This window comes from Zootoca vivipara, chromosome 9 (genome assembly GCF_963506605.1).
Source record: "Zootoca vivipara chromosome 9, rZooViv1.1, whole genome shotgun sequence".
Classification (NCBI taxonomy): domain Eukaryota; kingdom Metazoa; phylum Chordata; class Lepidosauria; order Squamata; family Lacertidae; genus Zootoca; species Zootoca vivipara.
Genome location: NC_083284.1, coordinates 74,369,547 through 74,382,903, shown reverse-complemented (window position 1 = coordinate 74,382,903; position 13,357 = coordinate 74,369,547). Strand labels below are relative to the sequence as shown.

The window sequence follows — 13,357 nt, the reverse complement described above, 5'->3', positions numbered from 1 at the left end:
TCTGAGGACCGCCAAGAGATAGACAAAGTGGGCTCCAGCCTTTAAGGTGCCACGGAAGACAGCCTCTCTGTCTTGTGGGCTTTTCTTTAAAAAAAAAAAAAACCCAAGAACTGCAAACTGACTAACGCCTCTGCAAATGGACACACCACCCTTCTTCAGTGGCATGCTTTACGTCTCCCCTCCAAACTAAACTAAATATAGGGCGGCACAGAGTTGGTGTGCCGCAGGATTTTTTTTCATAGAACAAGTGTGCCGTGGCCCAAAAAAGGTTGAGAAACACTGGCCTATGGGAAGCTGAAAGCAGGACCGGGACCACATGAATCACATCTTTTAAGAATATGGCACAATGAATTGCAGGGGGCTGATGTAGATCACTGCTATAAAATATTATAAAAGGTAGGCAGGCCACCTATCAAATTAGCACCAGCTCATGGGTTGATGAAACTGCAAATCTTGGGTCACATCACAGGTGAAAGGCCCTCTATGGCCACTGATGAAAAGTTACATCTACCTGGAGTTTCCTATTTTAGACACCCTTAAAAACAACAACAACAACAACAATGAAATAGTAACCAGCAGCAGCAGCAACAACAGCAACAACAACAACAACAACAACAACAACAACAACAATGAAATAGTAACCAGCCTGGAAAAACTTAAATTTGATTAAACACCTGTCTCAGTTTTATGCACAAGGCTTCAACAAACTGAAGATAAAGGATGAAATAGCTTTTTCTAGTAAGTACTAAGTATACTCAGACTATTACCACCATTACACCTTTTTTAAGACTCAGCTGCTGAAACCATAAGCTTCTCAAGTCTTCATGTAAAACAGGTGTTTATTTCCTATTGTTGCGGAGAAAGCAAAGCCCACAGACCATGCCATTACTTTGCCCAGGGATGAGATTTGTTTTCCTTGAGAACATTTTAAAAGTGGCTTTTCGGAGGAAGGACCATGTGTCTGATTAACAAGGATGTCAGTGTTTTCTCAAAATACATTACTGGCAGTCGGTTAAGGTCAAGTAGTGTTTGATTTTCAAAAAAGCAAAAAAAAATTGCAGACATTACCTCTCTTATGTCTTCATTTCCTTCCTTGATATTCTCTGTTGCACCCACAACTAAGTGGTGGATACTGTCAATCTCGGCTTCCTTTTAAGTAAGTTGAAATATATAACGTAAAAAACAGGTCATAATCAAACTGCACAGCATCATTTAATTGTAGAGTTGGAAGGGATCCCCAAGGGTCATCTAGTCCAACCCTCTGCAATGCAGGGATATCAGCTAAAGCACCCGTGACAGATGGCCATCTAAACTCTGCTTAAAAACCTCCAAGGAAGGTTTTTATGTCCACCACCTCTCATGGGAATCTGTTCCACTGCCAAACAGCTCTTACTGTCAGAAAGTTCTTCCTGGTGTTTAGTTGGAATCTCCTTTTTTGTAACTTGAATGCACTGGTTCCAGTCATAGCCTCCAGAGCAGGAGAAAAGAAGCTTGCTCCATGTGGCAGCCCTTATCCTCTCAGTCTCCCCTTCTCCACGCTAAACACACCCAGTTCCCTCAACTGTTCCTCATAAGGCTTGGTTTCCAGACCCTCGCTCATCTTGGTCGCCCTCCTCTGCGCATGTTCCAGCTTGTCAACATCCTTCTTAAATTGCAGCACCCAGAACTGGACACTGGACTCCAGGTGGGGTCTGACCAAGGCAGAATAAAGCAGGACTACTACTTCCCTTGATCGGAACACTAGACTTCTCTTGATGCAGCCTAGAATAGCATTTGCTTGCTGCATCACACTGTTGACTTGTTCAACTTGTGGTCTAGTAAGACCCCCTACATCCTTTTCACATATGAGATAAATGTAAAGATCAAAAGCTATGAAAGGTAAGTGGCCTGCTGTCAGTTTCTGCTCACCATAAACCAGAGGCCAGAGCTAGGTGTTAAAGCACACCTGTAGCTACTTCAGCATGTAGCAGCACCTTCAAACCTCATCACCCTCTTTCTTTTGGTACCCAAAGATACAGTGACACTGCATTAAGAGTTTCTCCACCACTTCAAGTGGCAGCCAACAAAGGGAAAAGGGTATGGGGAAATTCACCAGCTATTGAGTATTCCTGGATGTGACGGGACGGGAGGAGAGTACACATGGAACTGCTCCTTTTGACATCTTTAAGAAATATTCTGTTTCATTATTTAAAAAATACTGGAAGGATATGGCCAGGCAAACATGATCTGGAGAGCTTTAAATTAGATCCTGATGGGGAGGGAGACTACATGACAGATGACAGAAGAACACCTTGTACTGGGAAGAATGGCTTCACTGATGCACAGAAAACAGAGGTGGTGCTGCTAAAGGGCAAGAATCTACAAGGAGGAAATAGCTGGAGGGAATGACTCATGGTTTCAGTTGTCTCTACACAAATAATAATAATAATAATAATAATAATAATAATAATAATAAATTTTTATTTATACCCCGCCCTCCCCAGTCAAAACCGGGCTCAGGGCGGCTCACACCAATAAAATTACAATAAAACGTAAAAAGCAATTGATTGAAATACAGATTAAAATACAGTATTAAAATTTAAAATTTAAGTTTAAAATGCAGCCTGATTGTAAGTAGTCCATAAATCCAAGCCATGAGGGAGGAAAACACAGGGGTCAGACTAAGTCCCACCCAAAGGCCAGGTGGAACAGCTCTGTCTTGCAGGCCCTGCGGAAAGATGACAAATCCTGCAGGGCCCTGGTCTCCTGAGAAAGAGCATTCCACCAAGTTGGGGCCAATACTGAAAAGGCCCTGGCCCTAGTAGAGGCCAATCTAGCCACCTTATGGCTCGGGATCTCCAGAATATTGTTGTTTGTGGACCTTAAGGTCCTCCGCGGGGCATACCAGGAGAGGCGGTCCCGTAGGTACGAGGGTCCCAAGCCACATAGGGCTTTAAAGGTCAAAACCAGCACCTTAAACCTGATCCTGTACTCCACCGGGAGCCAGTGCAGCTGGTAAAGCACTGGATGAATGTGATCCCGCGGCCGGGACCCCGTAAGGAGCCTCGCTGTGGCATTCTGCACCCGCTGGAGTTTCTGGGTCAGCTTCGAGGGCAGCCCCGCGTAGAGCGAGTTACAATAATCAAGCCTGGAGGTGACCGTCGCATGGATCACTGTGGCCAGATCAGGGCGAGAGAGGTAAGGGACCAAATGCACAGAGTATGGGAAACAAGGAAGGTGAACTGGAGCTTTTAATACAGGACAAATATGACTTGGTAGGCATTACTGAAACCTGGCGGGATGAAATTCATGGCTAGAATGTAGGAATTCAGGGGTATAGCCTAGTCAAAAAGAATAAACCAAATAGGAAGGAATGAGGAATAGCATTATATGTAAAGTATGTGTATACACAAGGGACTCCTAATATATTGCTGCCTAAATAAAAATAAATACATGGAAAGAGTGAATGAGTTTTGTATAATTTTTCAGATCAAATGGAGGAGGAGGGCACAAAATCTGCCCAATATACAATATTCTTTGGGATAAAACTCTATCCTTTTTGTGAGGTCACCATTAGCAATGGTGGCAGAGTAGCTTGAGTAGAGTGTTGTTCAGGGGCATCACAGCAAATACAAATCATGCTGCAGGATCCATCCCCCCCCCCAGCAATGCCCCTGACCATGTCCAGGACATGTTCCCCAAGCCCATTTGAGCTACAGAAGTCCCCTTCAGTGCAGTATAGTTCTTCTTATACTATGCCTGCCTTTTTGTGCTCAATCACACATTTTGCCTCTCTAACTGCGGCCTTTTTACCTGCTGGAAAAATGCTAGAATACAAAGAGCCAACCAACCAACCACCTCCCCGTGGTATTTACCTGCTGCAAGACTTTTTCTGTGAATATCTCTTGAAGTCTAGATATTTCAACCACCTTCCCTTCAATTTGTCTATTTAAAAAGATAAAAAAGCCATGTAAGTACAAACATTTTAAATTTCTTACAAACTTAAGCAAGCATAATATGGAGCATTTCTTACGACTGGAGAATGGTAAGCCAAGCGAAGTAGATTAGCAAAAATAAATTTTAGCTCGTAGATCACTAGCTAATAGCTTCTGTATTGATGTATAATGAGAGAGAGAGAGAGAGAGAGAGAGAGAGAGAGAGAGAGAGAGAGAGAGAGAGAGAGAAGGAAGTATCCCTAGAAGGTTAAAAGTGGATAGATGTGAAAAGGTTGAAGATAGCTGAAATGGGCAAGATGACCTATTTCTGACTCTGCAGGAATCTTTTGCCCAACGTGGGGTTTGAATCCACGACCTTGAGATCGTGGGACCCCTGACGGACTCCAGCTACAAAGGCTGAGGCTGCTGAAGAGGCAAGAGGCCATCCTGGCTGTGAGTCCTGGAAAACCTGCTCCCTGCCTTGCAGGCCTTTTCCACCTGGCCTGAGAGGGCAAGGCCTTGACTGAATCCAGCTGCAAAAGCTGAGGCTGCTGACCAGATTTGGGGTGTTTTGTTGGTGGGGAGTTGTTGCTGTTGTTTTTTCATATCTTTATTTTGGATCGTTGCATTTTGTGGGGAAATTACAGGGTTTGGGTAATTTGGGCAATTACTACTTTTGTCATGTTGTAGTTATGTATCTTTTTCATTGTTGTGTGCGACCTTGAGCATGGAAAGGTCGCATACAAATGTAAATGTATGTATGTATGTATGTATGTATGTATGTATGTATGTATGTATGTACATAAAGTGGACTGGAAAGCACATTATATGTGCCGCTAGGATATGCAGGGCAGGCAAGGTGGGGGGGGGGAGGCTGTACCTCACTTCATCAAACAGGCTGTTCATTTCTCCGACAAGGCGCTGGTTTTCCTGCTCGAACTGAAAGGAGAAAGTTAACAATAATAACAACAAAATGAGGCTTAAAGGTCATTCCACCCTCAAGCACACCCACAACCCACACCACAAAATAAACCATGACATTTGATGTGCAGGGACTCAAAGCCACTGGAAGTGAAGCATTCACAAACACTTGGGGAGCAATGACTGCTTATGAAGGCTGATAACTACCGTATTTTTCCGTATTTAAAGTTGGGGCTCGTCTTATACATATACACGGAAAAATGTGGTATACCAGGAACCTGGGACTTTCTACCAATCTGAGTAAGTTACACCACAGTCAATGTTGGGTTTTACAATGCTGAATTAGGCCCATTAATTTCTGAAAGGAGTAGTCAGGATTTTCACTGCTTTCCTATTTGAAGCGAAGTCACGCTAGTAAAGCGAGATGAGTGTTGCAGCCCCAGAGTTGTCCGCGACTGGACCTAACGGTCAGGGGTCCCTTTACTTTTATTTTTAACCTGTAATATAGAGAGCACTTCCACTTTTATGTTCCTTTGGAAAGACCCTTCAATCCTCAAAAACATACCCCTAGATAAATTTAGCATTTGGAAAGCCTCTTGGACTAATAATCTATTACAAAGCAGTCAAATGAACATAAAGTTGGACAGAACAGTAAATACTAAAAATAATTTACATGATAGAAACTGGAAATATGAAATAAGGTAAGTGATTGCAAACTGATGATGTAATGTGATATAACCTGTATAATGACACAGAGAGATCCTGAGTTAGTTAACAAAGGGTGATATCCAACATTACTTATATAAAAAGTAGTTCCACTGATTTAAATGAATCTACTCAAAGGATATATTACCCAGAATAAAGTCCCTTATTACTGTTCCAGTGCAGACATTTTTAAATGCAAAACAAATTATTTCCCTGAAAGAACAAAACAATAAGATGAAAGTAGCTTGGGAAAATTAGATAGAACAGAACAAGATTTTAATTTATCTAACTAAACACTGTGCCATGTTCTTACAAGAACTATAAAGTCCTTAATGTGTTAACAGGGGGTAAAGAAAATTCAAATTATCCCATAAAACTGTTTTGTAAAACAGCCTGCAGCCATTTTGGATGCAATTTCCCCAAACACATTTTAATATAAAACTATCCCAGTGTTTTCAATATTTCTTTCCATCTTAACAGCTAGTTTAAATTAGCATAATTTTCATGAAATTGGACAATCTAAGTTTCCTGATACAAAGGAGTATATAAAAAGAAGAAAGAAAATGTTTGAAATCTACTTAGCTAATTAGCTGGATTCTTTAGAATTCAATTGCATGACTGAAGAGAAAGAGCTTACAGGTATGATCTGGGCAGAGTGGAGCATTGCAAGACCACTGTATTTCAAAGATTAAAGGGCTTTCTTAATTCTTTCCTTGAAATCAACGAGACTTTAAAGTGTTACTGCAATCATGGTAGGCTATATTGTGATTGTAAGAGAGAGGGCTTGCAGAGAGCAGCCCACTCTGCTTACTTCCATCAGATGGGAGAGCAGCAGCAAGTCTGGGAGTTTAAATCAGGAACAGGAAGGGTTAAGACGGGTCCAGGGCTCTGCAGAGTCCTGGTGGCTCAGCTCCAGGCTGGTAGCAGGGAAGCAGGGGAGGAGCTAGCTTCAGCAGGGGCTGGAAAGGAGGTAGACCGGCACCTCAGGAGCCTGGTTTGGGACCACAGAGGACCCATAGAGCAAGGAGGAGGGGCGTTTGGATGCCCAGGCTTAAAAGGGGGGTCAGAGCCCACGAGACGCCATTGTGGGCTTCTGCCCCATGCAGAGCAGACATGATTTGAGACATCTCACCACTGTATATAGCATGCACAATAAAACTATGAAAATCCAGAGGATGTGTGGAGTGCTTACTCGGGAGTAGCCAACACCCCATCTGTGACAGCAAGCCCACAATCTTTTGATGGCTACCCCGAGGGAAGAGGGCTGCAAATGTAGCAGCCGGCATGAAGTTGGCAGCATCTAAAGCAGAAGAGAGAGATGCCAAGGGAGGATTGGCATGCGTGAGGGGGGTAGCAGAGAGCAAGCTGCAGCCAGCACCCTGCAACTATGGAACGGCTCAAGCACCAGGTAGGCACTCGGGCACAGGGGAAGCCAGGCTTAGTGAACCGAGCAGCTCTGAACACAGCCAAGCCGAAGGAGCGGAGGCTGGACAAGCAGAGAGGACACTCGGGACGGGCCAGCACTTTGTAGGGCGACCCTCAGCACAAGCTGGCTCTAAGGCTGAGAGGCATGGTGGCGTGGAAGTGCAGGAGGCTGAGAGGCGAGTCCGGGCAGAGGGGACAGACGGAGGGGAAAGGCAGCGGCCACAAGTTCCCATACAGTCCCGGAGAGGCAGCTGCAGCCCAGCCCAGACCCCTCCAGCCAGATGTGATGCAGAGGGACAAAGCCCGCGCGCGGGTACTTTCAAACGCTGACGCGGGAAAACAGAGGGAAGAGAAAGGCGGGAGATGCCTTTACAATGCACCCAGCCACTGGGTGGAACACTGCCCCCAGAGGAAGGAATGGCGAGAGCAGGCAGGCACAGACACAAGCCTGGATGCCAGATCAGGAGGGGAGGGGCCAGGCAGAGCACCAACAACTGAGCCCTCCTGTAACACCCCACAGCACGACAAAGAGATGGAAGTAAGTCTGCAGCTGCCAAGAGGCCAGACCCAGGAGACAGTCGGGCTTCTCTGCAGGGGCAGCAGCAATGATTTCCTATCGGTGGACTTTGCTAGGCAGAATCAGATTCCCCTTTTCCCAAGGAAGCTTCCCATGAGCGTCTCGGCCATAGACGGCAGGGAATTGCAGGAGGGTGAGGTCACGCAACAGACCCCCTCTCTGAAGAGGACAGTGAATAGGCACTCAGAAGTGCTAGCTTTTGACTTAATTGACCATGACCCTGTGGGCAGCCAGTGCCAGGGAGATCTCACCTTCGGAGATGCAGATGGCAGGGAAGGAGGAGAACACCGAGAGCACACAGCCACGGTGGCCATCGTGAAAATGGAAGAAGGAGAATCCTCAGGATCGCACCACATCAGCTCCCCAGGCGGATGGAACGACGCAGAGGCGGGGATGCAGGAAGAGAAACTGAGCCAACTCACCAAAGAGGACACTTTTACCCAGAACATACGGAGGGACTTGAGGGAGGGAGAGGGGGCAGGGGAAGGGCTTGCAGAGAAAGAGGGGTTACTCTTTAGCAATGATGCCCGGTATATGCCCCAGGACTCCCTCAGAGGGAAGATTCTCAGGCAATATCATGACAACCCCACGGAGGGGCATGCAGTACATGTCTTCACGAGGCTCACACCCAGTAAGGCCAGTCTTGGGCGAAACCCCAGAGCCTTCCCAGAGCAGGGGGAGGGGGAGATTGGGGGACCACCCATTGAGGCATGGGGTGAGAGGAGGGAGACAGTACACCAACAACTGGATGGAGACGTGGCAAGGGGCAATGAGGCTTACAAGGAGGGGGCAGACCATCACAGGGGACTGGAGAAGGTCTTCCACGGAGGGGACAGGGTCTGGCTGTGGTCAGAAGGCCTTCCCATGGGGGGAAGGGGGAAGAAGCTGGCACCCAGAAGGCTGGGGCCCTTCAAGGTTCTGACACAGATCAACCCTGTCACCTTCAGGGGGGAAGTACCTACAGCGAGGAAGGTCCATCCCGTGGGTCAAAGGTCTTTGCTCTCGCACTTTAGGGAAAGCCCAAGGTTCAGAGGACGTGACACACATCCAACACAAGACGCTGACAGGAGGGAGGGGGAGGAAATCACACAAAAGACACTAGACAGAAGGGTGGAGGGAGAAGGCAGCCAAGAGGTTCCAGAAAGAAAGGAAGAGGAGGAGGTCTACAGTGCCACAGCGAGCCCGGGCTCCCGAAGGGGGGAGGGGGGGTTAAAATGTCTGATGGCCAGGCAGGACACTCCTGCTTCCCAAAACGCGGAGGCACCTATGCACACCATGCAAGGGGAGGGCCGCACACTGGAAATGCACGCTCCTTTCTCCCACAGACCCAAACCACCACACGTCAGTAGCACAGGGGACACAGAGGGGGAGGGCGATCCCAGGTGGGGAACAGGGGAGACGCAGACCCAAGGAGCCCTCCGGGAATCGGAAGCAATTGTCCAGAGGGAGGAGGAGGATGACAATGGAGGGAACTACACGGACCAGCCACCCAGCACCAACTGGGAACAGGATTTTACACACACTACAGCAGAGGAGGAAGACCTGTCAGGCTTCCAGCCCTCTTTACAGACATCAGACCAGGCAACCCAGGCCTCAGAAAGGGGGGAGGGGGGAGCCTGGAGGGGGAGTGGATGTAAGAGAGAGGGCTTGCAGAGAGCAGCCCACTCTGCTTACTTCCATCAGATGGGAGAGCAGCAGCAAGTCTGGGAGTTTAAATCAGGAACAGGAAGGGTTAAGACGGGTCCAGGGCTCTGCAGAGTCCTGGTGGCTCAGCTCCAGGCTGGTAGCAGGGAAGCAGGGGAGGAGCTAGCTTCAGCAGGGGCTGGAAAGGAGGTAGACCGGCACCTCAGGAGCCTGGTTTGGGACCACGGAGGACCCATAGAGCAAGGAGGAGGGGCGTTTGGATGCACAGTCTTAAAAGGGGGGTCAGAGCCCACGAGACGCCATTGTGGGCTTCTGCCCCATGCAGAGCAGACATGATTTGAGACATCTCACCACTGTATATAGCATGCACAATAAAACTATGAAAATCCAGAGGATGTGTGGAGTGCTTACTCGGGAGTAGCCAACACCCCATCTGTGACAGTGATTGTGTACAAAAATTGCATTTCTCCCCATTCTGGAACACCTCATTCACATGAGAACAAAGACCTTCAGTTTTAAACATCAAAATGGAGGCAGAAGATCGCATGCAGAAAATGACTGAAGACCTACCTATCTGAATTTCTGGTTAAAGGCATGGTAAGTAGAGATGTGATTAAGCAACGTGTACAGTAGTACCTCGGGTTACGAACACGATCCGTTCCGGATCGCGGTTCGTAACCCGAAAAGGTCGCAAACCGAGCGCCGCTTCTGCGCATGCGCAAAGCGCGATTTTCGCATGTGCAAAGCGCGCGCGCCGCTTCTGCGCATGCGCGGGACACGCGCACGCTGGAAACACTTCCGGGTTTGCGGAGTTCGTAACCCGAAGTGTTCGCAACCCGAGCGGGTCGTAAACCGAGGTACGACTGTACTGATTTCATAAAGAGAATTAAGTCAAAATATGGTCATATGCTGCTGTATCTTACATCTCTTGAAAGACAAAACTCATGAACCAATGGACATCTCCAGAATTATGGTCCCAAATAAGCAATCAGAAAAGATAAGCAATTAAGTTTGAAGGGAAGCTGGAGGCACTGTATCCCCTTCCTAGCCCCGAATGGTACTTGCCTATGTCCTCAGCCTAGCACAAGCACAGGCAAACTCGACCCTCCAGATGTTTTGGGACTACAACTCCCATCATCCCTAGCTAACAGGACCAGTGGTCAGGGATGATGGGAACTGTAGTTTCAAAACATCTGGAGGGCCGGGTTTGCCTATGCCTGGTCTAGCACAACCACACCACGAGGGAGGGGCCAAGTGAGCAGAAAGCAGCACTGATCCCTCTGATTTTGAGAGGCACTGAGCTTGAAATCCCATTATAATGCAACAATAGCATTATGTGGCATGGAAGGCCCTTAAAAAAACCTCTGTCCGTGTGTGATTTTTGTACCAGTGGATTCATAATAATATCCTCATTGTATACCAGGTATGGGGAACATTTGGCTCTCTCAAAGTTGCTGGACTATAATTCCCGTCCGTCCCAGCAAGCATGGCTAATGGCAATGGATGATGGGAGCTGTAATTAATCAACATCTGGAAGGCCAGAGGTGGTATGGAAAAGTAAGTATAAGAAACTACAGTATCTTCTTTGGGAAGTTTATTTATGATTCTTAATGTTAGAATAGCTCCTTCTGCTTGTGAACGGAAATAGCTATTTATAGTAGAGATTTAAAGCAACAATTTAACATCTTAAAGGGCAGTCTTAATTGCTGAAAAATACTTTCCCACGAACATAATGGCTTGACAACAATCACCTTCCCAATCATATGATTAAGAATTTTAAGCAGGTACTGACAAAAGAATCAGAAAAGCAAACGCACAGGGTGCATTTGTTAAAGCGTTGCTTAGCAGAAAAGGCAAATGACTCAGTGTATGCATTGGACTTATTTCATTTTCAATATCCGTAGCTATAGCTAGATAGGGAGAAAGTCAACAAACTGGTAGAAAATACAACTTACCATTTGGATTTCTTCAGGTGAAAGCTCATCTTCTCCTTTGCCATCACCCCAAAGTCCAAAATTTGTGTGTTCATCTATCACATTCTTATCTGAAAAAAGGGGAAAAAAACTATGATCAACATGTAGCCAAAAATTGCTATTTAGTATTATTCCTAGTTCAGCAATAACTGAACTGTCCATAATTTTATTTGCCTCCATTTTAAAAGCCCAATTTTAATTCCTGCCATCAGACTTTTCCCTCTTATTGGAAACCTTGAGATGCTCATATTCTTAACTGATGCTGAACTTTCAGAAGCTTTAAAGCTGAGGTTACCTCGAACCCTTTTGTGCCTGCTTGCAGAAACAAGGCAAAGGAAGGTGGGAGGGATGGAAGCTTCACATTTTAAAAAAGGAATCAGCTGAATGTTCACAGTGCTTAAAAAGTTGTTTTAAATGGGTGTTTAAAAAGCTGTTTTATGCTGTTCCCTGCGGCAGAGAATCATCCACATTTGATCAGCCGACATTTCTAAATTATGCAAAAAAGGTACTTTTTAGAAGGTGCCCCAGAGCACCCCTGATATTATTAGTTGCCTACTTGCATTACATAAAGGGGATCTTTGGGGATGGGTTACTCAGACTTACACTTCTACCCCCAAAGGAAGTACCTCTCTGGGAGAGTGGAATAGTTTAGTGTAATGTAACAGTCACTGTTTTTGTTTGTTTTCCTTCAGACTGAATCCAGTGGCTTTCTGATATTTTCAACATCAGCAAAAAGTAACACGAGTTAGGGGGAGGCCACCCAAGGCTCATGGGCCAGATGCGGCCCAATCGCCTTCTCAAGCACGTGTTTTTACATGAGTAGAATGTGTGCTTTTATTTCAAATGCATTTCTGGGTTATTTGTGGGGCACAGAAATTCATTCATATTTTTTTTTTCAAAATATATTCCGGCCCACCACATGGTCTGAGGGACGGTGGACCAGCCCACAGCTGAAAAAGGTTGCTGACCCCTGGGTTAAGGCACCAAAGACACCTGCGGGGATATAGTGTTAAAAGTCTCCATACTCAACTTAAGCATGTTGGCTGTTCAATTTTCCAAGTGGTACAAAACTAGATAGGGTACTGCTGCTCTTTATTCTATGTTTGAACCCTGCCATTAGTTGTGAACATTATTTTCCTACCAAGATCCTTGAGCGAGATGTGTATTGCTTAATTTGTAATTGTTTATATTCTTGTCGCTGAAAGTGTTTTCAATTAGACTGGCAATGTTGCTGTGTGAGATGCTCGCTTCTCTTGGGAAGCCTTTCAGAGCACTTCTGTTTAAAAACAATTCTTTGATGAGGTATTAGACTGAAAGGCACCTCCCACGTTAGGCTCTGTAACTAGGCATGGTGTCTGGAATTACTGTTCACTTCTTTATTAAAACAAAGGCTGAAGACAGGTGAAACATTTCTGGAACAGTGACACTGGCATGGAGAGGGCCCCTGCCACATTCAATCAAAGCTACATTTCTTCTTTCAAGGGAGAAACAAGAGTCTCTCTGCTGTGATTATATATTAACATAATATTCCATGGTTCTTTTGTTATCATGTATTCATTTAAAAATGAATGAATCTTTATTTGCATCAGCCATAGGACATAGCAATAAAAAGTTAATTACATAAAATACATTTAGGGTTTTGAATCAATAGTCAAATATTCTGATTGCCCCAGCTAAAAACCTCACAACCTTTGTTGTCACCTGCTCATCTTGATGTGCCAAGAGAAAGGACACTGTGGCAGTGGTTTCATTAATTCACACCCAGTTCCATATCTTTTGTTCCTACTTCCTGATTTTTTAAAAAATATCCCGTCTGTTTACGCTTCAACAACAACAACAACAAAATTATTTTATATCCCACTCTGTATGTCTCCCAACAAAAAAAGTAAAAACATAATGCAACATCAAACACTAAAAACTTCCCCCCCAAATGCCAGAGGTTTGAGAGCTTTTTCCGGAAATGCCTTTTCCCCATCTCCCACCTTCTCTGATGACCTACCTCAAAAAATAACACTGACTGAAGGAACTGGAAAGGGAAATGATGCTGGATTGACAAGAAATAGCCTTTCCCTGTGTAATATACACACCAGTGCTGTGAACTTATTATTCAGAAGCAGGTAATCTCTCTTGCATTAAATGGTACCAATTCTGCAAACCTAAGCTATCTTAGGTGAAGTACACAGATTGTTTTGTTTAAC

The 13,357-nt window shown here is 45.5% G+C and overlaps 1 protein-coding gene across 1 annotated transcript in view; it reads right to left on the bottom strand.

Annotated features, from left to right (window-relative positions):
* The window catches only part of STX18 (syntaxin 18), an 82,084-nt gene that overhangs the window by 1,529 nt on the left and 67,198 nt on the right, over positions 1-13,357 (bottom strand). Inside the window, exons 7-10 of the mRNA XM_035112073.2 lie at positions 11,142-11,230; positions 4,795-4,853; positions 3,855-3,924; positions 1,069-1,149 (exon numbers count right to left, since the gene is read on the bottom strand). Coding sequence (XP_034967964.1) covers positions 1,069-1,149; positions 3,855-3,924; positions 4,795-4,853; positions 11,142-11,230 — 299 coding nt within the window. The remainder of the gene's footprint in view (positions 1-1,068; positions 1,150-3,854; positions 3,925-4,794; positions 4,854-11,141; positions 11,231-13,357) is intronic.